Source organism: Pelmatolapia mariae, linkage group LG10_11 (genome assembly GCF_036321145.2).
Source record: "Pelmatolapia mariae isolate MD_Pm_ZW linkage group LG10_11, Pm_UMD_F_2, whole genome shotgun sequence".
Taxonomy (NCBI): Eukaryota; Metazoa; Chordata; class Actinopteri; order Cichliformes; family Cichlidae; genus Pelmatolapia; species Pelmatolapia mariae.
This window is the reverse complement of record NC_086236.1, coordinates 45,180,417-45,207,027: the sequence shown is the minus strand read 5'-3', so window position 1 is coordinate 45,207,027 and position 26,611 is coordinate 45,180,417. Positions and strand designations below refer to the sequence as shown.

Genomic DNA, 26,611 nt, shown 5'->3' with positions numbered 1-26,611 from the left:
TTGTTTATGTAACTGTAAATTGGTCTTTATTGTCATTTTTTTATTGAGCTCGGTGCTTTTCATGCCACACCTACCCTCTTTACTGTAACGCTAACAAAGGGTTGGAAGCAAACACTTAAAATCTCCAAAGACCGATATGTTATTTTAGGCTTGTATTTATTAAAACAATTTCCTCACAAGCCACAGCAGCCTTTAGCAACCAGCCAGGTGCCAGACTAATCACTGTAGCTTATTATATTTCATGCTTCAGCACTTTAAAGCATATTAAAGATCGCCAGGTCCCATTTCCTTTTATGACATTTGAAAGATGGGCCCCGTCACACAGACTTGTGTTACTCGTGTTTGAGTTGTCAGCGTGCAAAGGCCTGTCCTGGTCTGATGTGCATTTTGCACAGTAAACAGAAACGCAACAGAAACACTTTTTTTTGCAGTACTTTCACTCGTATCCTCGCACATCAGGAGTCGTTCAGATTGGGGGAGCGAACCAGAGCAAATTCTATAACTGTTTCTATACCCACCGTGTGAGAGCTGACTCTTGTCTGCCACATATCAGCCTGTTTTGGGCTCAGGTCAGGAATCTGCATCCCCAACCGAGACGCCAACGCTTCTACATAACCTGCCAGCCTGAGGAGAGGGAGAGACCGATGGATGGAAAAAGAATTAAATAGGAGGGCACTTAACACAGTTCAGCAAACTGCAGCGACAGCATTATTCTATTGATAGAATGCTCTATATACAGTGTACTGTGCAAAAGTCCTGAGCAACCCCTCTTTTATTTAATATTTTGCTATGGAAATGGGAAATAGGTGCAGTGACTTCTTGAAAAGCACAGACATAAATGGAAACACGAAATATGAGGCAAAAACGTTTTGTGATTTTTCTCATTGAAAGCAAAAATACAAAGAAATGAGGAGTGGCTCAAGATATTTGCACAGTGCTGTATATTCACACATGCACACACACAAACATCATCCATCAAAACTTTCTAATCAAATGAAGTCTGAATACCAAAGTCTTGTGATTTTGTTGAAATGTTATTGTGACAAAAAGAAAATCAAAGAAACATAATGTGAAATAAAAAGTCTCACTCTGTAAAATGTGGCATGCACAAACCAATATTGTATCAAAGCTGGTTTTGTTAAAGGCTTCCGGCTATTTTTTGTAATAGACTGAATTCACCTCTGCCTTGTGTTTGCATTGTTTCTGTTTATATAATAATCCCCCCGTTGATAATTTTCTCCATTACATATCATAATTCAATAAACCCATGCTAACATGATACTTCCCTACCAAGGGCAGCAAAGCAAACAACCAGAGTCGGTGCTAATAACGACAAAATAAATCAACAGATTAATGCTCCGGTCTGCTTCCTGTCGCTGATGTTCATAAACCCAGCAGGATGCCAAATCTCAGCTCTAACAACAGATGGAGTAAAAGAGGAAGCTTTCAACAGTGTATAAATTAACTCAGTCCCAGGGCTTTGCGTGGATTTACACAGATCACGGACCAATGACGGATTGCAGCAGATAAAGAGTGCTCCACGGAAATCACCACGATGTGGACAATGTCTGAAATGCTATACCTTATGTTTTAAGATTGAAAGAAAAATATAAACATTTACAAAATTGCATTTTTTAAAACACATTATTTTAAAGAGGGGCCTGGGCAAAAACACCCTAAAAAGTGCTCAAATAAATGAAGGAACACTTTCATTTAGATCAGGTCTTAATAGGGAAACAAATTCTGCTGGATCTCTATTCTGATATGGACTGGGTAATGCGTTAGAAATGAAAGGATCCCATATCATTTGACAGAAATGAAAATGATTAACCTACAGGGGGCCTCAGCTGTGGCACTCCTGATTGTGCTCAGGTGCCTCCCTTCTTGCTTCAGTTATGTGTCCACAACCTGACAGGTTTCCGCTCGTGTGTTTGGGAAAAAGTGTTCATTGTTTCCAGAGAGACACTTGGCTTAATAGTCCTGAAATAAAAGACTCTTGGAAACAGTGGGAATATTTCTACAGTTTGCCGTGCTGGAAACGGAGCAAGAAGGTCATTGCTACGCTCCAGTGAGCAGTTAGAGCCACTTTGGTGTAAAATGGACATGAAGCGACAGCCAGCCTGCCAAATGTCATTAAAAAGAAAATTATCTGGCTGAAGCGAGAGAGGAGGAAGTGGACTCTAATATGCAAACCAAGGTAACCGACATAAAGACTGTCATGTGACCCTACATGTGCCAAGGCACGTAAATATGGTGCAGGTGAGGCGATTTTGAATGTGAGGGAAGAAATATGGGTTGACATTTGGACCCAGGTCGGCTTCACTCACTGGCACTAATGGATCCTCAGTCGGCTGCACATACAAATAAGCTGCAGCTGGAGCTGTTAGGGGAGCGATAAGCTGCACACAGCATATCTGAGAAAAAGGCAAGTCTGCCTGTGCATTTGTGTCCAGGGGGGTGTGCTTTCAAGCCCACTGGCTTTCAGGATGGGGCAGCAGAAGCAGTGGAAATAGGACTGATTCTTATCATAACAGATGATGAGCTATTAAGTCCTTATGAGGAGAATAAGTAGATTCATTAGACAATATTCTTTCTTACAGCATCTCAAGTGGCTACACTGTAGCCATTAAGTCTCTAGTTTATGTTTTCTTTTTCTATTTCGCATTTAGAATGATGGTTAAATTGAAGTAATTGAGACCACAGCTTTGAAGCTCAGTAAGCTACAGTGAGGGTGGCATTTGGTTTTTCTCTCCGCTTCTTTGAAATTCAGTCTCACCGCCGAGCCCCAATCCTAATTTCTTTCACATTCATCCACGACTTTAGATCAAATTCATTCCAAATTACCCGTGCTCTTGTAACAGCGGAGGGCAAAATAAACAAGCTCTGTATCCAAAAAAAGCCAAAACAAAATACTGCAGCAATCACAATGTTGGCATGATGAAATTTACTGAAAGGCCCGAGCTCATCCCAAAAAAACCCCATAAAACAAGACAGACAGGCTGTTCACTGTGTGAGAAGCAGGCTGAAACGCGAGCCGGGTGCATCGCAAGCCCCAGAAAACCCAGTTATACATTTTATCATTTGGAAAATTACATCTGGAGAAACTAAAAGCCATCACGTTGATAGAGTTACTCAGCTTGTGTTTGGAAAAAAACACACAGAATTTTGTGCATTGACGAAATGTCACTATTGTTAATCTGTAAAGTTCAAAAGGCATCAGTCACACAGGCATTCGGCCACTTTTTTTTAAAGAAAGGTAATGGAATATAATCCAGATTATTCCAGGATTCAGAAGGAGTAAGGTAGAAAATGCAGGCATGATACGGAGGGTGATGCGTCTCCACTTCTGTATTCTCTAAAGGTCCCTAATGTGCATTTCCTTGTCTGCCCCAGAAAGCCACCGATGCATTGCATTTGTAAGAAATTCCTAAAACAGCTGAGGCTAAACTCGACAGAAGCATTAGTAATAACCAGCTGAATGGTCAGAATGACTCATGAGCTCAATTATGGAGATTCAGATGGTTTCCTAGGTTTGCCGAAATACTTAAAACACTCAGATGGAGGAAAATATTACAAACGTGGCCTAACATGAACTCCTACATGATAAAATATGTATGCACTGGCACATATGTGGAAACGGTTGTGCATATTGTTCAGCACAGTCACATACATGAAAGATTCTGTACAAGTGAGTCAGTATCTCTTAAATGAGCAGATTTCCTCTTAATTATGAGGACTAAAAAGCATCATTGCATGACTGGCCAAGGGACGTGCTGCAGTGACAGCTAAGTCTGTGCACTTTGATTATATAATAGTCAAAATTTAGTAACTGGGAGTTACTAAACTCAGAGGATCAGCAGGTTTGAGGCTCTTTTGATGCAATGTCCAGAGTGTTTATGACTCGTGTTACAGCACACTCATTAGCCTGCATAGAGTACGCCCTTAACTTTATAGTGAAGACCAACTCCTGCACATCAAATATCATGCTGAAAGTGTACGTGGATATCAACCAAACAACTTTATACTGGTAAAAGGTACAGTATATAATTTTCTGTGTGTATATGATCTAAAAGCATATAATATATATTTTACCCAGAGATAAGCATTCATTGGCTGCAGTGGGTTTCTGCGTACCAACACGATGACCAAATCAGGATCTTCTGTACATACAAGCACATTAACCAGCAGAATTCAGCTAAGACAGAAAACTTAGTCTGGGACCAGGTTCAGTAGTTCACTTCTTGATTAAATAAAACTTAAAGGCACTTCAACAAACGAAAGCTAAAGGAAGCTGCAGTTCACAGTAAGTTCGTTAGAGGCATTTTAATCAGTCTCTAGAGCCTTTCATTTGGCTCATCTATGCAGGTGGAAAGTGAGTTCAGTTGCGGCTGAACATCATCACATCTATGCTGCTTGGGAATGGGAAGCCTGATCTTGTTCCAGGTGAACTAAATATGTCTGAAAGTGTGGCTGTAATCCAACTCACCAAGAGAAAGTCATATGCATATTTTCAAGTACATGCACAGGATTTTTTTATTTAGGAATTTTGCCAACTTCTGTTAACCAAACAGTTTGAAATCCAGCAGTAATATTTGCAGTAATTAGTCATCTGGGATCTCAAGAGTTGGAGTCTACCTACAACCTCAGCAAGAAGTCTCTCTGCAGCCACTAAAGTGACTCCCAGTGTAATTTATAAGACGAGCGTTATGTGGACACTAAAGCGTTTCCTGTTAGAACAAAATCTGTATCGCAAACGTTGCTGTGAAAATCTCTTGTTGCAGCTCCACTGAGACTCTGCGGCAGACAAATGGCCTTCACACGCCTTGTCTCACCTTGATAAAGTGTCCACGGGGGCTCCACTTTCCTCTTTTGATTGAGCGGCAATCACACACTCGCTCACGGACGCGTGTGTGTGCCTACTGAGAGTGTTTACATGGACCACAAGAACTAGACTAATACATCACAGGGAAAACAGAAGGAAACAGCATATTCCACTTTCTGCCTGTCATCCATGTTCCCATATGTGTATCATTTACACTGAAAAGGAGGAGAATAAATGCATTCCATCATTGCATTCACCCTATTGTTCCATTATATTAAGTAATGGGACTGGTTGAGCTCATGAAGCAGCTCAGGAAGCTGGTTATGATCTCTGTGGCCACAAGGAGGCGCTTAAACAGTCATGCATGAGCTGATGGAAGGATCGGAGAAACATGACCATCAAGCTTTCCTATATCATTCCGCTTTTATTGAGGAAATCACATTAAATTACTCTGTACAAATTCATCAGTCCTTACAGTCAGTGTTTTAATCATTCTTACTTAATTTGCTTCTTTTAATTTTGATTATGCAGGAAAGGGGAAAAAAAACATCTGATGGGGTTTTTGTTGCTGGGTTTCTGGGAAAGGAAACAAAATAAAAATGAAGAAATTGGAGGAAAATGAATGAAAGGATTTTTCAGGGATTTAAAAAACCAAACATTTAAATCATTTTAAAGTCAGGGTCCAAATCAAATTTTACATTTTACATGCAATTTTCATGTTTTAATATGGGGTTGTAACAAAACCACGGGAGACCCGTCCATGTTCGCATGCTTTCAGCATCTTTATTGACTCTCCCGGTTGCTGTACGCTCCAACACTCCAACAACAGCAATGACAACAGTCAGAGCACAGACTTTAAGATGGCGAGGCGTGATTGCGGATGCCGCACAGGTGTGTCCGGCTCCCCTGCAGCACCACTGCAGACCACGCCTCGCCACAGGAGTATAATGCCATGTAGAACTATTATATTATGTGCACACTTCAACAATAAAAAAGAACTCCCTTTTCTACAGGACAAAATGTCATTAGAATTCACAACTGCTGCTTTTAAATACACAATAATTTCTACTTAATCTATATAGACCTAATTCAGTCCCATTTTAATTAAACCATACTCCTAGGCCAACATCCAGTAACTGGTTAAAAATGAGCAATTTATTGAATTAGCCCCAGGAACAACAGGGGTAACATGATGGTAAACCTTTACCTTCTCAAAGTGATGTGAAAAGGACCTTTGTTTATAAGTATTATTATTATTATCATCCGTGTATATTTGTGTGGAAAACGTGTTGCTGTAAAATCAGATTAATGGCTCTTCCTTTCCTTGACTGATTCTAAATTTCAACTGAACTGTTTGAATTTACCAAACGTGTGTGTGTGTGTGTGTGTGTGTGTGTCAAGTCTTACCCCAGTCCTGCCAGATCTGATACCAGGTTGCCCAGCGCAGCAGCTGTAGATAATGGGAGAAGCAGAGGCATGGGTTACAGGCAAGAGACACTGTTTGCCAGTTTGAAGCTTGTACCTGCAGAAGTATAATACCTGTGATTTCACAACTGTAGTGGATCACAAAAGAGAAAAAGAACAACCTGACACTGAGTGAGATAATAGCTTTTTTTAGGATGAGAAAAAAAAGAGGACTGGAAAGATAAATGTGTCAGATGCACAAGATCTGTGAATCAGATTGTGGGTGAAGTCTAGTATACTTCCCTTACATGATGATGAACGCTCTGCTTTATGAGATCTCGTGTCTTTTCTGTCTGTAGTGACATGTAAAAGAGGGAGATAAATGAGCTCTTCAGTTATCCTTGCATCCTTCTCTACTTTCCTTACACTGCAGTACTTGAGTGGCCATTCTCCTTACCGAAACGAAGCAAAATGCAGCATACTTCATTTATCCTAGTAATTATGGATTATTTCTTACAGCTATTTACTAATACAAAAGAGGGACGGAGCAATTACGGGCCAGTATTTTTCTGTAGGGCATGATGGATATCCCAAGTGCATTATGGGCTCATCAAAGAAGCAGAGGCACAACACACTGAAGAAGAAGACCACACACTGCTGCCGTTTTGCTTCTTACATGCTGTGGTGCAAGTAAAAGAGGACGAGGGAACGCTGAAATAACTTCACTGTCACCTGTTTATGCTTTGAATGTGCCGTATGGTACTGTAACAGCTGTGCCTAAGTACAGAAAATAAAGCCTGTGCTTTACTCCTGTTCTCTCAGTTGTCCCTGACCCTGAGTGCAGAGCATTGCTGCTGCAGCATTACAGAAACACTCCAGAGGAAACACACAACGCAACCGTGTCATCACTGCTGAGGCACAGTCATCATCTCTGGCTAGGTCTCGAGCACTTTCATCTGATCTTTGAGCTACTGTAGCAATAAATATTAAACACATTACTCAGAGACAAACACTCTACTAACAAAGCGAGCAGAGACACATGCATCCTGTGGCAAAGCATCTTTAAGCTGCTGGTTTATAATAGGTTAAAAGCAAACAGCTTCCTTTTCTGTGACAAGATCAACGGGCGACTTAACTAGAGCCTCTGAATGAGAGGCGAGAGCTGTTGCAACAGCTAGGAAAGTAAAGGAAAGTGTGCAACTCTTGGCCCAAGAGTCGGTGCCAAAACACACAGAGCATATTTGGACTAAATAAGGTACTTTCAGCAGAAATCTTTGCACTGTGCACCATTACATCTGACTGTAAATCAGCAAATACCACAAAGGAAAAGGGGCTTGTTGCTTCGGCTGATTTAGGTCAGATGAATATTTCATGTGGTTATTTAAACATTTTTAGTCAATTTCTAAATATAACGTTACTCTCTGGCTGTGTATAAATTTAAACATTTTTCAGTGTGTTTCACCTCATGTTGGCACTTAAACAGAGAGAGCTGGCAATAGCCCCATGCTTTGTCTTGAATTGTGTACCAGTACTTTATACGGTCACAAAGCTTAATGTGGAACGCTCCACACTTTATACCCTTAACAACTGCATTCTTGGCTATGCAGCAGAGGTAGACGCAGCTCACAATGTTCAGTCAGCTGAAGGAGGATACATGTTTGGTTGCTTTGAGGCAATATGACCATGCTAGGCGAATTAATCTACACTCTGAAGATGATTAAAACAGATGTAACACAATATCTTGCTGACGTTAAACACTGCACCTCTGTACAGCCACTGAAGAGACAGCAGTGATGGAGAGCCCAGCTTGAGACTTTATTATGTGGTCAACCTGCTCAAATGTAATTACGAGACAAGGTTGGCTGTGCCTTTAATTTGCTGCTTTCTCTCCCTCTTCGGGGCCTTGGCATTAGATCTGACGCACATCAACAGACTGATGAGGGGGCGGGCAAATGCATCACAATTCAAGTAATTCTTAAGCGGCTACAAACAGGGAAATTACAGTGTAACTGATATTCTGACAAACTTTATCATGTAGAAAAAGGGAAGTCAATTAAAGAGACAAAGAGTAACAAAAATAAATAAATAAATCAGATTTTCTGTTTGTAATCTCTAATTTCTGGCTGGACTCTAAATATAAGTATTACATGTGAACTCCTGCTTAATGTAAATTTCTGGTATGTGGAAAGCAACAGGCTGTGAGAGGTTTGGGGATTTTCCCTCATTTATCAGAGTTAATCGCTGTATCATCACAAACAGACTGCATGTAATTACCAACTTAATCCCATTCAATCACAAACTTGCCGTGTTTGAAGCGACAAGGCTGTAAATTCATTGCAAACGCCAAGCAGCACACTCTTTTCTTTAGTTTACTTTCATTTTTTAACCTTTCTGTTACTGTTATCAACATGCTTCCTTCACACTGTATTTCTTGGGAACTTTCTAAAAGTGACGGATGGAGCGAACAGATTCAAATGGAAGCAGGCAAAAAAAGGAGCTTTTTACACCTGAAGCAAAACTAGAGAGCCTGTCTGCATGTGAACTATTCACTGACGGCTGCTGTGGGATAAATGTGGCATGAAACAATGCGAAGTTACAAATGGGAGACAGCGAGAACATTTTACACTAGTTGTATTGCTCCTTTACAAGCGGTCATAATTTATAGGCGTGCATGAACAACACTCTCTACAGTGACAAAAACAGGAGTATACCTACACTCAGCAGTACTCAGCCTTACATGCTTCTGTTTTCACTCAAAGCTGAAAATGTGTGTTTGGCATGAGGCAGCTGGAGCTGTACAGAGGCTTCAAGTATGCAAACTGAAGACTGGAAGCACCAGTTCTGTCAAGAAATAAATTTACACTTTATTTCTTTCAGCTTGCTCCCCTTAAGGGTTGCCACAATGGATCTCCAGCTCACCCTGTCCCTAGCACCCTGTTCTGTTGCACCAACCCTCTACATGTCCTCCTGTACTGCATCTGTGAATACTCTCTGAGGTCTTCCTCTTTTTCCTCCTGCCTGGGAGCGCCGTATTCACCATCCTTTGTCTAGTATTTCTCAACCTTGCCTCTCTAACTTTGTCAGCAAACCTTCTTTTTTTAAAAATTTTCCCTAATTTCGCCCCCCAAACCCCCAAAACAAACAAAAACCATAAAAACTCCTTAGCTTCACCTCATATTTATCACCACTGTTGCAGGCTCAATCGCTTGGTTTGTTTGCGCACCACCAGTTTGACCAGTCTCATCAATCAAATGTTCTAAACTGTGCACTGGGAAGAAAATTCACTCTCACTAAACATGAGTAACAACTTTGAATAAAATGAAACTGAAATAGATCAAATCAAATGTTTATTTATTGAAAAACCTCATCTTTAAGGAAAAATGTGCTTGGTACAAATTGAATGTATGCCAACCAAAATGACCTCTTTAATGCAATACTTTACATTATACTTCTTTAACAGAATTACACTGAAAATTTACCTGTAATTAAATTAGTTAGAGTTAGAATTTTGGCCAAATAAATCTTTTTTGAGTGTAATTCTTTGACCTCATATTCATTGTTCATTTTGAGATGTAGTCTTTTCACATCATTAAGGCTGTTTAACTGAAGTAATTAGGAAAGTCAGCAGTAGACGATTCATGCAGCTTCCACGCTCATCGAGTGAGCAGAGACATTTTTGCCTCCTAGAAGGTGATTTGTCGTCTTCACTAGAGACTTGACATTAGTGCTAAATCACTCTGGACCGGGTTAGATAACTGCAGCATTTTAGTTTGCAGAACCCCGAATGCCCTCAATCTAGTACGAATGACTAAATGGGGTCTGAGTGATAGAAAGTGTGTTAAGGCTGTGCTTAAGGAAAGAACAGAAGTCCTCTGTGCTTCTTGTTTCCGAGTGGCTCTGCAGTAGATTTAGAATTTTTTTTAAACTACTAGTTTAAGGAGGGTGTCTGCTACAGCTCACTGTCAAACCCGGCTTAGAAAACCTCTCCACACAAAGGTAACAAGCACTCCCATCAAACTTCAGAGTGGCCTCTCTAAAACTGAATTTTGCACATTCTGCCTGATAACCTTCTCTCTACGAGTCCTACCATGCCTGAAATTGCTTTAATCAAAATTCCAATCATCCATTCAATCAATTCACTGGGAATGAACTGAACAAATGGAGATTTTTTTTTTTACTGAAACTTGGATGACTAGAAATATATGGAGAAGGGTTTGAAGTGTAAATTCAAATGAGTCTTGTCTACAGTGTATCTGTTATAGATCCATTTAACTGGAAAAGGTCAAGTCTTCCTTTTCCAGTCCCTCCAGGTGAAGTGGAATTTAAAAAGCCTCTGGCTTCTACCTCCTAGGCTCTTGGACAAAAGATCAGTTTACCCAATCTGCTGCATGTTTAAAAGCTTGAGCTAAAGACAAAGAACTGCCATCACCACCAACAGCAACAGAATCAGAAGCACTGAAAGGGAGGGAAATGCCCCCTGCTCTTTAGCTCTGCTTCGATTAATGACAATCTAAAGGACGCTCGCTTTGTTTGAGTTGGACTAAAAGAAAAACACTAAATTTGAAGCACTGAGTGATACGGTCATCCCAAAGCTAATGTGCGTTCATTCTCACTTAGGGTAAAGTAAGGGGCTCTTTTAGACATGGCGAACAGGGGCGGGCGATAACAAAAATTCAAATGTGCGTTGTCGAGGAGATATTACAATACCCATTCAATGTGCTTATGAACGGCATTAACATATTCATGAAGTTTTCCTTATCATAGCCAGCCGCTCTTCCTCCTCTCTTTCTTTAATCTGACCTCGCTTTATAATTATTTTTAAATAGTGTCACAGTTCCATGATTAAGGTTCATTGTGACAGTGCACTCTGTCAACACGTCATCTAAAAGTGCCTTTTCTTCCATTTGGAGACTTAGCAGTCAGCTATGACTTAGCATGCCGTCACATGAATGTGAATTACTGTCAAATATATTTTCCTAAATTGAATAAAATGCAATAAATAAATGACTGATCTGGCTGTTTTACAAGCAGATATTCTCGAATCTGAATGTGACACATATACAATACATATGTAACACACATTTATAGAATTTACCAAGTGCAGCACTGTGGGTGATCCTCCTTTGCTGTTCAAAGTCTTCTACATAACTCATATAATTAATACTTTAAAAGGACAATACAGGAAATGAAAACGTGTTTTCAAAAATAAAACAGATTCAAGTTACATTACGAGATTCTCTGACCTGCCATAGTTGAAATGCCGAGAACCACGCCGATTGATAACTCAATCTGTGTGCCCTGGAAAAAACAAGAGAACAGAAGCTCATTTGTACAAAGAGGAACGCTCAGTGCAGGCTGTTGTCTGCATCTCTTTGCAATAGGGGACTCAAGCCAGGATGCCAAGCACCTGTGTAATTTTGTAGTTAAATCACCTCGCTTTAGCATCTATGTCACTATTTCTGCTTCAAACGTGTGAGGTTCTGGCTGGACCGGAATTTCCATTTTCATCAATTTATCACAGTTAATAACCGTGTCGTCACAAAAAGGGTCACACATAATTGCCAAATTGACTCCATTCAATCATAAACTGATAGCAGAATGACTACGATTACATATTTAATGCACAAAAGCTGCTTTGAATGCAGCAATTGACAGCGAGTGGTTGCAGACCTGGTTCCTCGTCTTTGAAGCAGCCATTTCAAAGGCAACGAGACGACCTTTAATTACTAACAAAGCTCCTAATCTCAACAAAGTACTATTTGTAAAACTTAATCTATACTTAAAATGTATAACCTTTAAATGCATCTTTTAGTCTTTCAGGTTGCATTAGCTACCTCCAGAGACTGAGAGAATGAAGTGGCAGCTCTGAAAGATGAAAATAAAGCCAGATATTATATATTTATACCAGTGCTGTCAGCGTTAATCTCGTTAAAATGACGTTAACGTCATAACCGCACTAACGCGTATTACCCTTGCGGGGCTTCACGGGGTCAACAGGTTAGCTCAGTTAGCTCGTTAACGCATTGACGCCGTCCAGCCCCACGCACGGGGCAATCTGTGGTAACTCGTTAACGGAGATTTGCCGCGTTAATGCAGTTATGCCGTTAGCGTCATTTTAACGAGATTAACGCTGACAGCACTAATTTATACATATATTAGGTCACAGGCGCCCCCTGTGAAAATCAAACTACCATCACTACCTTTATAATCCCCGCCCTGACTAAGCAGATGGGAGTGCATGCCCCATAAAGCTGACACTTACAGCAACAATCATGATGCAGTTGTCCAGGAATCCAAATCCAACGAATGGGAGTGCATTGTGCAGCAGAACTGTTAAGCAAGCAAACACAACAAATCACTGTCAGACACATTATAATGTGATTCAGCATGGATAGACAACAACGCATCACACATTTAGAAGAGAAATGAGAACATTAGACACAAAACGCCTCTGAAGCCATAAGAAGCTGTAAATCAGTATCAGGCAGTGATACATTAGTGCATGCTCATTAACGTTCCGTCTTATTTCTTTAGCACTGCCGCTGGTAAAATGCAGACAGCTACGAAGCCAGCGGGTGAACACTAGAATCTTGGTAAGGTGGAATGGATTTTTAAAACAGGAAAGAGTAAATAGCATCATAAATATCAAGAAAATCCACTTGCAGCAGGGGTGCGTGGATACTATAGACAGTCTGATGTACCGATGGTGCTATCAAAGTGAACTTTAAAATGTCATCCACCGGCAAAGTATATTCAAGTTTAAGTTCAAGTGAAGTTCAGTTTAGTTTAAGTGACAAATCTGCAGGAAAGTTTGAAGCGTAATCGCCACGATGCCAGTCTTCTCTACGGATCTCGTAGCGCTGCAGCTCTCCTTCAGGAAGCTGTGAGAACTTTCAATCCTGCTGTGAGCACCAGAGCTCAACGTGATCAACAGCTACACACTCAACACTTAAACACAGACTGACACCAGAGGCAATCCTGACCTTCAAATGTATGCTGAAACGGAACAAAGAGAGCACTCAGAGAATTCCCGGTGTTGGGTTTGAGTGATTCCCTACGGAAACAAACTGGAACTCGAGTGTGAAATTTAACAGCAGTTAGTGAGGTCAGTCGGGAAATCTCAACATTTGGTAAATGATTTGCCTCTTTATTTCTCAAACGTGTTTTCAGATCCTTGATGCGTCACATTTTTATTCTTAACTCAGAAAAATGACTTTAGAGTGAAGCTGTCTGTAGAGATTTAAAAGCAGTGAACACCACGATCCCCTAAATTTGAATTTCACAGCAAGGGCCTGTTATCTTAAATGGTCTCAGCTGTCTCAGGATCCCATTCTGCACACTTGGAGTTTAACCCAGTATTAAAAAACGACTCCTCTGGCCATGTTAGCTCTAATTATAACAGCCATCTGGGGGACATTTTTCCCTGTTGGTGGGGAAATTTCAATTAGGAAATTTGAGGAAATCACGACTCCTCGTCCTTAGTTTTCCTTTTTGTGACTTGATATGAACTTCAGACTTTTCCTCTAGTATCAGCTCAAAGTTTGTTTCCTACAGGCAAAGGCCTGGACTGTTTTATCTGGTTCCTCTAATGTTTTCCTGGGCTCATCACAGCTAGCCTACAAGAAAGAAAAACTCGCCAAAGTGAATATTTGAGATGTCGCAGGCATTTTTTTTGAAACTTCATTCCTCAGGTGGACTCCCATCCATCGCAGCTTTCACAAGTTTTCATCCCTGAGATGGATGCAGTGGGTTTTTTTCATAATCTCCTAACTCCCGGTAGGAAAAAATGAGGCAACGATACACACAACAAGAAATGTGTGCGACACCACAGTGACAACAGGCTGAGTCAGTGTTTCACATGAAGTTTGTCTCTTCTGTGTCAGCTCAAAAAGACAAATGCTCGACTCCAGAGGAGACTAAATATTTCCCACACAAAGCGGCTGTTGTGACAAAGATCTGTTTTTGTTAAATATAAGACAGACGAGGAGGAGAAGCTTCCAAACCTTTAAAGTGAAGAGAGAAAGCTGAGCTCATGAGATCACCAACAGAGTGAAAAATGCCCACACAGCCTTTGCAGTTGGATTACATCTTGTCTTTGTGAGCACAATGAGAAAAACCCCACTCAGCTTTATGCTGAAGCTTTTCTGGCTGGTCCCTTTTAATCTTGCAGTTTTATATACTAATTCAGGTTTATTTCATTTCATTTTTCTTCAATTTCTCTGTTTTACAATATTTTTATTAGTTACTTCAAAAGAAATGCATGCTTCAAATGTTTTCTAATACAAACCCTCATGTTGGGAAGTGCTGACTGGTTTACACAAGATGATCCATGATGTAATAACGGACAACTGTACAAACAGAAAACAACTCTCCTTATACAAATTCACCATCCACCCACACATCCATCCGATTAACCCCCGGTATCTTTTCCAGCTGTTATTGGAGGCCAACTGGTAGATATGAAACCAGGACTTCCTTGTTGTGAAGTAAAATGGTAAAATGGTAAATGGCCTGTATTTGTATAGCGCTTTACTTAGTCCCTAAGGACCCCAAAGCGCTTTACACTACATTCAGTCATCCACCCATTGATGATGGCAAGCTACATTGTAGCCACAGCTGCCCTGGGGCGCACTGACAGAGGCGAGGCTGCCGGACACTGGCGCCACGGGGCCCTCTGACCACCACCAGTAGGCAACGGGTGAAGTGCCCAAGGACACAACGACCAAGACTGTCGGAGCCGGGGCTCGAACCGGCAACCTTCTGATTACAAGACAAACTGCCAACTCTTGAGCCACGATCGCCCTGAAAAGTAACAGTGCTAACCACCGCACACGTGCATAATAAAATAACACCTTTAAAATCTACTTTTAGCTGCATACATAATTTAATGGGTTGTCACAGGCCAGTAATATTAAGTGTGCATTCTTAAGCACATTAGTAGAAAGAAGCACTGATAAAGGGTAGATGTCAGATAATGGATGAAATAGCTCATCCATTTTTTACCCCTACCCTTCCTTTTTCCAAAAACATGTTTTATACAAGTCAGAAATCCTGTTATATTTTCTATTATCATATATTAGGGAAAGCCTGAATTAAAAAATGCTTCAAAAAAATTGAACAGGGCACAAATGGACTTAGGACTACGTGCAACAAGTATTGTTCTCCATTTTTAAGCAGACTGTCGTTCCGGATATTATTTTCAGAGTATAATATTATGATGTACAACTTCACACATTTGCTGTAGCAATGTTTATTATAGTGAGCCATTACAATAGTAAGAACTAAAGTAGATTTAAATATCAGTAATATTGTATATGATGGAACAGCTACATATTAAAGTTACAGTGTGCAAAATCTCACCACTAGAGGTCAGTAGATTCCAAATTGCATTCAAATTTGTTTTTATTTTTTGTTTTTGTTTTTTTACCACTCCCAATTCAAGTGCATAATCTTAGCTATTGTGGCCAATGTAGGACAAACAACTCTGGCCGTTGCTCATCTCTAGTGAGTGTAGGCCAGGGGTGTCCAACTCCGGGCCTCGAGGGCCGGTGTCCTGCAGGTTATAGATGTGTCCTTGATCCAACACAGCTGATTTAAATGGGTAAGTTACCTCCTTAACATGTCTTGAAGTTCTCCAGAGGCCTGGTAATGAACTAATCATTTGATTCAGTTGTGTTGATCCAGAGTGATATCTAAAACCTGCAGGACACGGCCCTTGAGGCCTGGAGTTGGGCACCCCTGGTGCAGGCTGTCAGTCCACTGTTTACCTCAGCTGGTCTCCATGACTGTTTACTTCGGAGGCTGCAAAACTTGTGAAAGGAGTCAGATACAAACTGAAGAGAAGCTCACTTCTAAACGTTGACAGTGATCCTGAGGTGAAATGTTTAGGAAATCCTGAACCTTTCTGTCAGTAAAAGCTGCTGTTTTTGCTGCTGTTAGCTGGCATTAATAACGCTTTCTTTAAAGTGGATCGAACATTGTTGGACTCTGAGACTTATTGAATAAACTCTCATATGATATGAGAATGCAATTAAACTGTTTATCACAGCCTAATATTAGCTGGCTTAATGTTAGCTCATAAACAGCTGTTGTTAATGCACGTCCTCGTGTGTTAGAGCTCAGACATCAGTTCAGCAGGCGACACTTGAGGTGAGAAGGAAGAATATGTAGTTTTATCGAGTCGCGTTGTCTCTTTCCTTCTTGTTTTCACTTCTTTGGTGAAGAGGACCCGTTCTCAGATAATAAGCATAGATACTCATATCCTGAGTCTGACACTCTGCACGGGAATGCCTACGAGTTTTCTTCTTCTCCACCTCTGGTATACTATGTATGTGGCCGGTCTGCAGCCACATTCATAAAACACTATTACGCTGAATAACGATGTCCATCTCATCCTTCCTCAAGATGATGGGACAACATGGTGGCTTCCATAAATTGCAAACCTGCTCTTATCTAATTTTATTTATTAATTCTAAGTTTACATAAATTCAATCCATCAATTTGTTGTTTTTTCTCTTAAATAACCTCAAAAACAACTGATTTTACATTTAAGTCATTATGACCTCAGACTCAGACTTTTCTACTCCTTATTAGATTCAATTTGGATCCATTAGGTCCATACACAGGGGTTTTTCCCTTTCCTTTGGACAATTCACGGAAACAACACATTCACAGTGAGCCATTAATTAAACTGGTCCTCATTAACTTTCCTAAACTGACTGACTGTTAAATGAGGCATGTCCTAAAAGATTAGTGAGCAATTTTCTATGAGTACTCATCTTGTAAAATGAAAAGGATAAAATATATAGAGACACACTGAGGAGTTAATATATCTGCCAAGAACAAAAAGACCTCTTACCATATCTTAACTGTGCTGCAGTTGGTGGTGCAATTTCCAGCTGTCCTGGAAAAAGAAGAAAACAAATATTAAAGAAAAACATTTCTATTGAGGAGAACGGTCAGCATAATTGAGAGACACTTCATAAATGGTGAAACATAAAAGCAGAGAAAAAGAAGAAGGAATGCTTGCAAGAAACATGACATGAGAGGAGCGAAGAGAAAAGAAAACCACACCTCCCTCGACTGAACAAATATATATGGATATGTGGATATAGACTCACAGTAAAACACAGTCTTACAGTCCTTCATGCCTGCATACACATATTAAATGGACAAAAATGATGGGAGACAGATTGAAGAAAAAGCTAACCTATTAAAATGAGTTTTTAGCAGTTAAAACAAACCACAGATAGGCTGATGAAGGTTACTTCAAAGTTTAGGAGCTACAACCTCAAAACTGTGATCACCTCTAGTCTTAAAATAAGAGCACAAAAGGGTTAAAAGACTCAGATAGCATGATCGGAGACCCCAACGATTAGAATAAGGTCTCTATATAACTCTGCTACAAGTAGGCCATGCAGGACTTCATATGTTATTAATAACGTTTAAAGTGGATTATGAATTTCTCTGGAAGCTTGTGAAGGGAAGTGAGAATAGAGGTGATGTGTAAACACCAGCTGGTTTTCTTAGTAGCCTGGCTGCTTCCAAAATGAGGGTTAAACTGATGTCGAAATATAATAACTGTTGCCAAAAAAGCTTATCGGGAGACTCGCCATCATACTGATTAGCGTGAATGCATGTGGTGCCAAACAATTAGAGCCGAGAGCCAAAGATTCAAATATCTGACACACACAACTTACAAAGTTTACTGAGATTTCATTAAACTTTGATACTGCGACAGCACAGCTGAACTGAAACTGAAGTTAATGTGATGCAACCTCTATCTGTGAGCCTGGATTGCAGAGTAAAATTACTGTCAGACTATATGCCACATTTACTCAACAGCCACTGAACTGTGATGCAGCACAACGACCTGCTGTAGAGAAATAGATAATTAAATTGGTTTTAAGGCTAAAGACACAAGACAAGAGGACTTCTTCTGCAGGTCCAGTGAAATTGGATTTATTGCCATGAGGTCAGTGGAAATGTTAGTCCACATAATGAAGTCTGCTCTGTCATTCCCAGGTGTTATTGCACCACTGCAGGGTAAACCAGGCTGGAACAGGTTTGGATTATTAGTAGTGAAGGTGATTAAACTCCCAACAAACATACTCCTTCATTCCCTCCTTGGACCTTTTCCATTGATTTTGCTACAAGCTATTAAGAACAAATACAAAACAAATATTACAGCCAAGTACTGATTTTTAGGGGAAAACTATTAGCTTTTGTTTTTACTTAATTAGAACAAAAAAAAAAAGCTGGAGCACAATTTAATATTTTTCAATCGCTTAATGGATTTATTTATGTTACAGTTAAGTTTAGAAGTTTAAAAACTGAACCTGGTCGATCACAGAATGAATGGGAAACTAAAGATAGCTTTCTGCTTTCTTTCCTCCACCCTGTGTGCATGCCCCCACCCATTGCCACCCATGTTCAGTGTGACATTATGAGCTCTACAGTCTTCAGTTCAACTCCCGGCTCATGCAGCTCACAACAGAACACAGGTGTTTTTTCTCTGAGCTTCTCACTGGAACAAAAAAAATGCTGCTGACACCTTAATACAGAATATGTTCATCAGCAAAGTGCATACACAGACACACACTGACCTGTCAATGCTTCCAGTTTGTGTATAAAGAAATATTATTATCCCATTTTCCAAGTTTCTGGACAATTATGTTGCTTCCACAGGCATCAACCATCCAACTACAAGAGATGGAGATCTTATCCACGGAGGATAGTTTACTTCCCTCCAGAAACCATTTGTTTCCATTTATTGCTCATCCAGGGGCTGCTTCAGGATTTAATTGAAGACCTTTCAGTGATCATCAATATCAGTGAGGCAGTAACCATTAAACCTTCTTGGTGCGCAGTTATCCTCACCTGCCTTACAACACTAACATTTGTTAGAAAATGGAACTTTTCAGTAAAGAAAGATGGATCAGCGTTTTAACGATATTCCCCCACTTTTTCATATGTCAAGCAGTGTTTAACACCACCCTACGAACAAAACATATGAAATTAATTTCACATCATCTTTAACATTTTACAGGAAGTTATCCACGAGGAGAAAAGATATAAAACTCTCTGCTCCCTGGTGAATACCCACCAGCGTCAGATGGATGAATCGCACATAAATCAAAGTTGTGAAGGTCAGCTGAATCAGTCCTCAGCTGACACCGGTGTAGCAGTGTCAGGTCATGTGCTGTGAAGGGCTCAGACTGCGTTCAGCATGGCTCTGTCTCAGTCTTCCTTCTGTTTGCTGCTTTATTTGTAACATCTCAAAACTTAAAAAAAAAATAAAAATCTAATGAATCGGTTACTTCCACGCAGAGACTGATCTTCAGGATATTTGGATAAAGACTTGAAACATTTATTATCTCTTTTTTTTTTAAAGTTTGTGCTTGTAGAATTATTTAATAGCTTTATATATTATACCCAAGCAAAAAGAGGGACTGATTCAAGGATTTTTCTTATATTCAGAAATGGGGGCAACCGATCAGAACCTGATACAGCATTAAAACTGCATTAGAAAACACTGGGCATGACTTTTAGGCTCATCACCTCTCTATTAAATAAGATGCAGTGGTTCCACACATAAAAATTGTTTTATATTGGGGAACTTTTCGTACTTTGTTAAGTATTTTGTTAAATGAAGCCAAAGAAGCAAAATATTGTAAAATAATGTTACAAATCATGCACTGCAAGTTAATTTGTGTCATGTATTAGCATCAAAATATATATTAAAATATACTTAAAATATAAAGGAATAATAAAAACATAATGGAAAAAATAATAATACTTAATTTATTAATTAGAAAAGTATTATTATATAGCATAGTCTATAAATAGATTTTATATTTTATGTTCATTATCTAAATCAGCAGAAATAATTAATAAAAAACCATTCTCTTATTGCAATGTCCTATTTACAGTATCCCAGATTAATATCATTTGGGGTACTGGGGTGGTAATTAAATTTCGGAAGCTGGGGCATGTCTGGCCCCCGGTGCCCCCCTTTTAGATGCACCCCTAGAAAAAATGCTGACTCTCTTGGTGTGTTCAATTTGAAGTTGGAAATCAGAATTTCTGAGTTGCCAGACGAGATTTTAAAGCGGAACACCCCCTCAAGTCAGAACTACAACTTGAATCAGCACCACCAACCCCAACTTAACAATCCAAGATGGTGGTGGTACAAAAAACTTAGTAAGAATTAAAAAAGAACAAACAGCTTTTACAAAGCGTAGCGATTTTGTGTGTAGACTGCATTTCCTTAGAGAATAACACATAGTTAAATTATTTATTTAATGTAAAGCCCATTAACTTCAGTTATCAGGTATCAATAATACCCGAATCCACAAAATTAAAACATTATCATTATCAGATTTTGAGGTGTCTGGTCCCCGGTGCCCCCCTTTTAGATGCGCCCCTGGAAAAAGTGCTGACTCTCTTGGTGGGTTCAATTTGAAGCTGGAAATCAGAATTACTGAGTTACCAATGCAGATTTGAAACCAGAACGCAGTCAGACTGAAAACTTGAATCAGCACCACCAACCCCAACTTAACAAACAAGATGGTGGTGGTACAAAATAACAGTAAGAAGCTGCTTTTACTTATTATTTATTTAACCTCCTAGGACCTGGCCTCCACATATGTGGACATCACATTTTGGGTAATTTAGACCAAAATACTCAATTTTGCTCTACATGGGCCTGATATCCACTTACGAGGACATTATACTGCTACTGTTCTATCAAAATTTTAAACGACTATACTCATATGTGGCTCTCATTTTTCTTAAAAACAAAAATAAGGTAAAAAAAAAAAAAAATCTGGTAATTCTTTGTTTTTACATTCATTGGGCCCCAATATGCCCAAATATCAAGGAGAAATTAAAAATGCATGCTGTGGAAGAGTTCGGGTCTTAGGAGGTTAATGTAAAGCCCATTAACTTCAGTTATCAGGTATCAATAATTCCTGAATCCACAAAATTAAAATATTATCAGCTTTTGAGGTGTCTGGCTCAGTTCTGTACCAGAAGGCATGAAGTTCTCATGCACACAGCGCAGGCTGTGATCGTGCAGATGGAAGAAATAGTGTAATAAACATCATTTCAGCTCCAACCAGCAGTCCGTACCTGCTGCATTTTCTCATCACTTTAAAAAGAATGAGAGAAAATGAAAGCACAGCTGAGTCACTACACATCAGCACTCAAATAAAAAAAAGAAATAAATATTAAAGAGGGACAGATTCCCGCAATGATTTTTCACATAGCCATTTATTATGCCCTGATAGCTGACATGGCTCTCTGTTGCCCCCAGAACTCTCCTATATTGATCGAATGGAGCCTCAAATCCCCCTGAGCTGCTGAGAGACTTAAATTTCAAAAGATAAGAGTGGTGTGAACGTTGAATGGGTCGTAATAAGTCGCTAACTATGACTATGAAGCAGAATCAGCTCCATCTGATAAAGACTGTGTTTACACATAAACAGACTACACATTTCAGCATTCTGGTCACAGATGATGCTGTTTGCAAGATCAGGTATAACACCTGTGTGAATTTGGTAAACTGTAAAACTCTGTCACTTATTCACATGAATTTCCTGTAAATCCTAAATCTAAAAAAAGCTACTACTTTGAATTTGCTCTATATTTCAAAATTCATTGCATAAGTGGTAGTTGGTTTGGGTCTACCCACAGATTATTTGCTTTGTTTTGCTGTTTTATTCCTCCCTCTATGAGAGTGTTGCTGTGATCTCAGAAGAAGGCGAGAGGAACTCGCAGTGTGTTGTCTTTGTTTTGCTTTGACAAATGGCCACACTCTCTCGGTGCTGGTACAGTATGAAACCAACGTGTGAAGAGCTTAGTTTGGTAAATGGGAGATAAGCATGAAGAAAAGAAAAAGGCGAACAGCCCCAGCCACAGGAAAAAATAAGTTGAATAAATTTCTGTCAGTCCATTCTGCATTTCATTTTTCTCCATAGAAATGACAAATACAGGCACTGTGAATTTCGGCTTTAGTCTGAGAGGGTAAAGCAAGAACTACTGCAAGGACATTTCTGCATACGGCAGTTCAATGCAGTGTTGTGTGTGTATGTACCTGTCTCTGTTAGTGTGCATGTCTTGCACATTATATACTAAAACATTATTGGAGAGAGTCTCGATTCTAGAGGGACGTGTTTCTGTATGAATCTATGTCATTGTTTTGTGTGTGTGTGTGTGTGTGTGTGTGTGTGTGTGTGTGTGTGTGTGTGTGTGTGTGTGTGTGTGAGAGAGAAAGAACAAAGGTTCAGCAGAAGAGGAACAATTGAAGGCTGGAGCCATTCATCAGCTGCACAGCACCTTGCTATTCCCCTATGATATATGAGACAGGAGAGAGGAAATTACACAGCACAAAGAATGTGGACCTGGTGGACAGGACAGTCATTAGCAAACACAAAATGGGAACAATTTTTTTTTCCTTGGGGGAGGGGGGCACTTTTTAAAGGTGCAAACAAAGCTGAAATTAATTAGTCTACAGAAGGATGAAGATTAGGTATCATAAAAAGTAAAAGACAATGAATTAAATACTCAAAGGAATATCAATAACAATAATGTTTTTCTTTAACTTTTAGTGCCCTGCAATATGCTTCTGAATGTTAGAATTCATCCATCAAATGTCGGAGAAGGTATCATGAAATGGACTGATTCTTGTATAGTGCTTTTCTACTCTCCCGGAGTACTCAAAGCACTGTATACAACATGCCTCATTCACCCGTGCACTTCTAAACTCAAGTGCAACTAATAAACATTCTCACACAATCACACTCCGATGAACGCATCGGAGGGCAATTTGGGGTTCGTATCTTACCCAAGGATATTTGGCATGCAGACTGGGGAGCCAGGAGCCAGGAATCGAACCACCAACCTTCCAATCAGTAGCTGATCTGCTGTACCACCTGAGCCACAGCCACCCCAAACTGTTTACTTGCCATTGGGAGCCAGTCTGCCAGCTACTTAGGCCAAAAAAATTCTGAGTGACCTAATGCAGTCCAGAAAAAAAATGAGTCCTCAGCTTTTGTTTTCAACATGATCTGTGAGAGACTATTTCAGTTTTGCCCAATTTGAGGACGACAGTATTGGCCTTTAGCAACCTCTACTATGTGCTCGGGGGAGGAACTTCTGAATGTCATTTCACAACATGAATGTCTGCTGAGAGAAAATAATGAGTAGTTTCTCATTAAACACAGTCAGTTTACTTCTGCGAGAAGAAAACACAAGGCACTGGAGCATGAACCTACACAAGCAGATGCATAATCCAGGACTTATATTTCAGAAGAGTATTTTTTTTCCCTCTGAGCTCATTGAACTCTAAATGGCAGGTAGAAAAAGAAATACAGCTTTCTGTTTCCTCAGTGCCAATTTAGGGAGCTGGGGAAGCCCTGAAAGAAAACTCAGAAACAGACAAAACCACCACCAATCCCAAAGATCCCCCTGACAAATGGAAAACCACTGGAGAAGAAAAGGAAGCAGGAAGTGCAGTTTCAATTTTGCCTTTGATCGCCCAAAGGTTCACGTTGGAAGCAGTGTACAACGGCTTTACCTGCACTTAACATTAAGTGGACACTTCGTCAGGTACACCTGTTCAACCGCCCTTATCTCCAGTATCTTATCAGCCAATCACAAAGCAGCAACTCAGTGCATTTAGGCATGCAGACTTAGACAAAACGACCTGCTGAAGTTCAAACCAAGCATCACAATGGGGAAGAAAGGTGACTTTGAACATGGCGTGATTGTTGGTTCCAGACAGAGTAATTTAGAAACTGCTGGGATTTTCCAGTGGAACTCTCTCTAGTGTTTACAGAGAACGGTCTGAACAAGAGGAAATATCCAGTGAGTGGCAACAACTGCCTCAAAGTGATAGGAGGACAAAAGTAACTCAAATAACCTCTTGTTACAACCCGGGTATACCTTAAAGAGATGGCTACAGCATCAAAAAACACTCCTGGTGCCACTCCTGTTGGGTCAGAACAGTTCACATGGGCTCAAGCAAAATGCAATAACAGAAGATTGGAAAAATACTGAGTCTCAATTTCTGCGGACATCCAGATACTAAGGTCACACTTTGGAGTGAACGACATGTAAACACCGCAGCCAAACCAAGAAGTGTTGATGAACATGTCCATCCCTTTATGACCACATTGTACCATGTGGCAAAGCTCAGATCAGCTCAAACTGAGTCTTGAACATGGCACTGAGTGACTGTACTCAAATGGCCTCCATAGTCACCAGATCTCAATCCAGTGGAGCACCTTAGGGATGTGGTGGATCAGAAGATTAACATCATGGACGTGTCAAGTCAATATGGACCAAAATCTCTGAGGAATGTTTCCAGCAACTTGTTGAATCTGTGCCGTGAAGTGTGGTTTGGCTGTGCAGGTGCACAGCAGTTCAGCTGCAGTGTTAGTTTTAGCTTTTTAGCCAGTAAGGTCATATTTTTGCTTGGTGTCAGTCATATAAAATATATGTCCATTATGCAACAAATTGGTCTTAAATATTTAAAGCATGTGACATAAACCATCAAACACATTTGTAATAAATCAAAATTTAAATCTGAAAAATGTCAAAAAGTGCAAGCTGGCGTAATCAGTACTGTTCTCAAATAACTGTAGAATTTTAAAGTCTTAGCTGATACTTTACTACATATTCTCCTGCTCCCCTCCAGCTCTGCAGAGCATTTAACCATCTTTCAGCTCATTGTTTGGTTTTTGTTTGGCCTGCTTTCACTGCTTGTCTTTTAACCACTGATTCCAGACACAGCAGGCAACCAAAAAGACGCCTGCACACTACAAAAACCAACAAAAAGCACAGATGCACCAAGTTCATAGTTATCTTGTAAAAACGGTGAAATATTTAGCAGCTAAATGGTCATTTAAATTCTATTTCACAGAGGAAAACCAAGGTTACCGAGTTGCTTAAAGCAGTGAAGCCAAAGCAGCAAACCAGCAAATACAGGGCTGGAGAGAAATTAACCTTGATAAGCAAGTGCTGACTTGAGCATTATGGGGGAATCGGCAGCCATAGTCAGCCAGATATATCTCTAAGGGGCCAGGTAGAAACCAAGGAGACATTCTCATCCGAGTACAAAAGTAAAGGATGGAATGACAAAAGCAAAGAGAAAAGCTGCGTGGAGAAGACGAAAGGTAAATATGCGGTGTCTTGAGAGGTTGTGATACCTTGTGAAAAAAGACATTTTTTCCATCCTTGTCTCTTAAGCTTTTGACCTCGTGATGAAATGGACAGGCTGGCCACAACAAACACCACCTTGAATGTCAAACACATCCCGCTGTGCATAATATTACCTGAGCTTCTGTGATGCTGTATAATTTGATTCATGGCTCGATCCATCTGCCTAGACTTCACAAAAAAGAGCAACCATATGCAGTGATTTTCTGCCCCGCTTTTGTCTCTCCCCCCCCGTATAAATTATAAAAGTTCCAGATTGGCACCAGATCGACAGTCACAGTCTTTTATCTTTAACTTTATTCCCCTTTTTTAGACTAACCCTCGATTTTCTCCTTTACAAGGACTTGCAAGAGGAAGCAACTTCATGTAGTACAAGGGTCACAGCTGTGGAAAAAAATTGACTACGTTGTTTTTGCTATTTGCCTCCAGCAAACAGCAAATGTATTTGAGCCTTTAGGCAGGTAAAGTAACTGACAGGACGGGAAGCAGGAAACAGGGTGCCATCAACAATCTGTGACGTACTGAGCATGAATGACAAGAAAATCTGGCACTAAACGAGTCCAACTGCCAGGTTTACAATCTCTGAGTAGACAGGTGAGAACAGGTGTGTGTGAGTGGGCGGGAAGGACAGGTGCCTGGGATTGGTACAGTCTGAGGACATCTAGTGGCTGCATGGAGATTTTACACAGCAAACAGCCACTAGATGGCTCAGCAACATCATCTTAAATCCAAACAGGTTGATTAGCCTTAATTCAAAGACCGAGGCGCACGTCATTAACCAACCACAGTTCGTCGGTAAAAAGCTGCAGGAGTGCTTGCCCAGTTCCAATCCTGGATGCTATTACTGTTCAGCAGCTTTTGTCTCCTTTGAGCAATTACGCTTCAACAACCTCAGCCAGGTTCACTGTCTGTGTGCTGCTGTTGTTTGGATGAAGAGCTTGAAGTGCTCGTTTCTTCACACTTTAAACACATCAACAACACAGCATGCATTTAGCCATCAAACACATGTATAAAACCCTCTAGACTAGGCTTTCAACCCACTTGTGGAGGCTAAAGTGGTTTAATTAGCTAACTGCAGCTAATTAGATCCATCAGTAAGGGTGAGCAAAATCAATAGTCTCATTATGGAAATGGAAAGCCTGTTGTGGTAAACAACAGTAAACT

The 26,611-nt window shown here is 40.1% G+C and overlaps 1 protein-coding gene across 1 annotated transcript in view; it reads right to left on the bottom strand.

Moving 5' to 3' along the window:
- Nucleotides 1–26,611, bottom strand: part of LOC134637551 (transmembrane protein 65-like) — a 43,745-nt gene that overhangs the window by 3,565 nt on the left and 13,569 nt on the right. The window contains exons 3-7 of the mRNA XM_063488004.1: nt 17,085–17,129; nt 12,489–12,556; nt 11,470–11,524; nt 6,230–6,272; nt 519–624 (exon numbers count right to left, since the gene is read on the bottom strand). Of these exons, the coding sequence (XP_063344074.1) occupies nt 519–624; nt 6,230–6,272; nt 11,470–11,524; nt 12,489–12,556; nt 17,085–17,129 (317 nt within the window). The remainder of the gene's footprint in view (nt 1–518; nt 625–6,229; nt 6,273–11,469; nt 11,525–12,488; nt 12,557–17,084; nt 17,130–26,611) is intronic.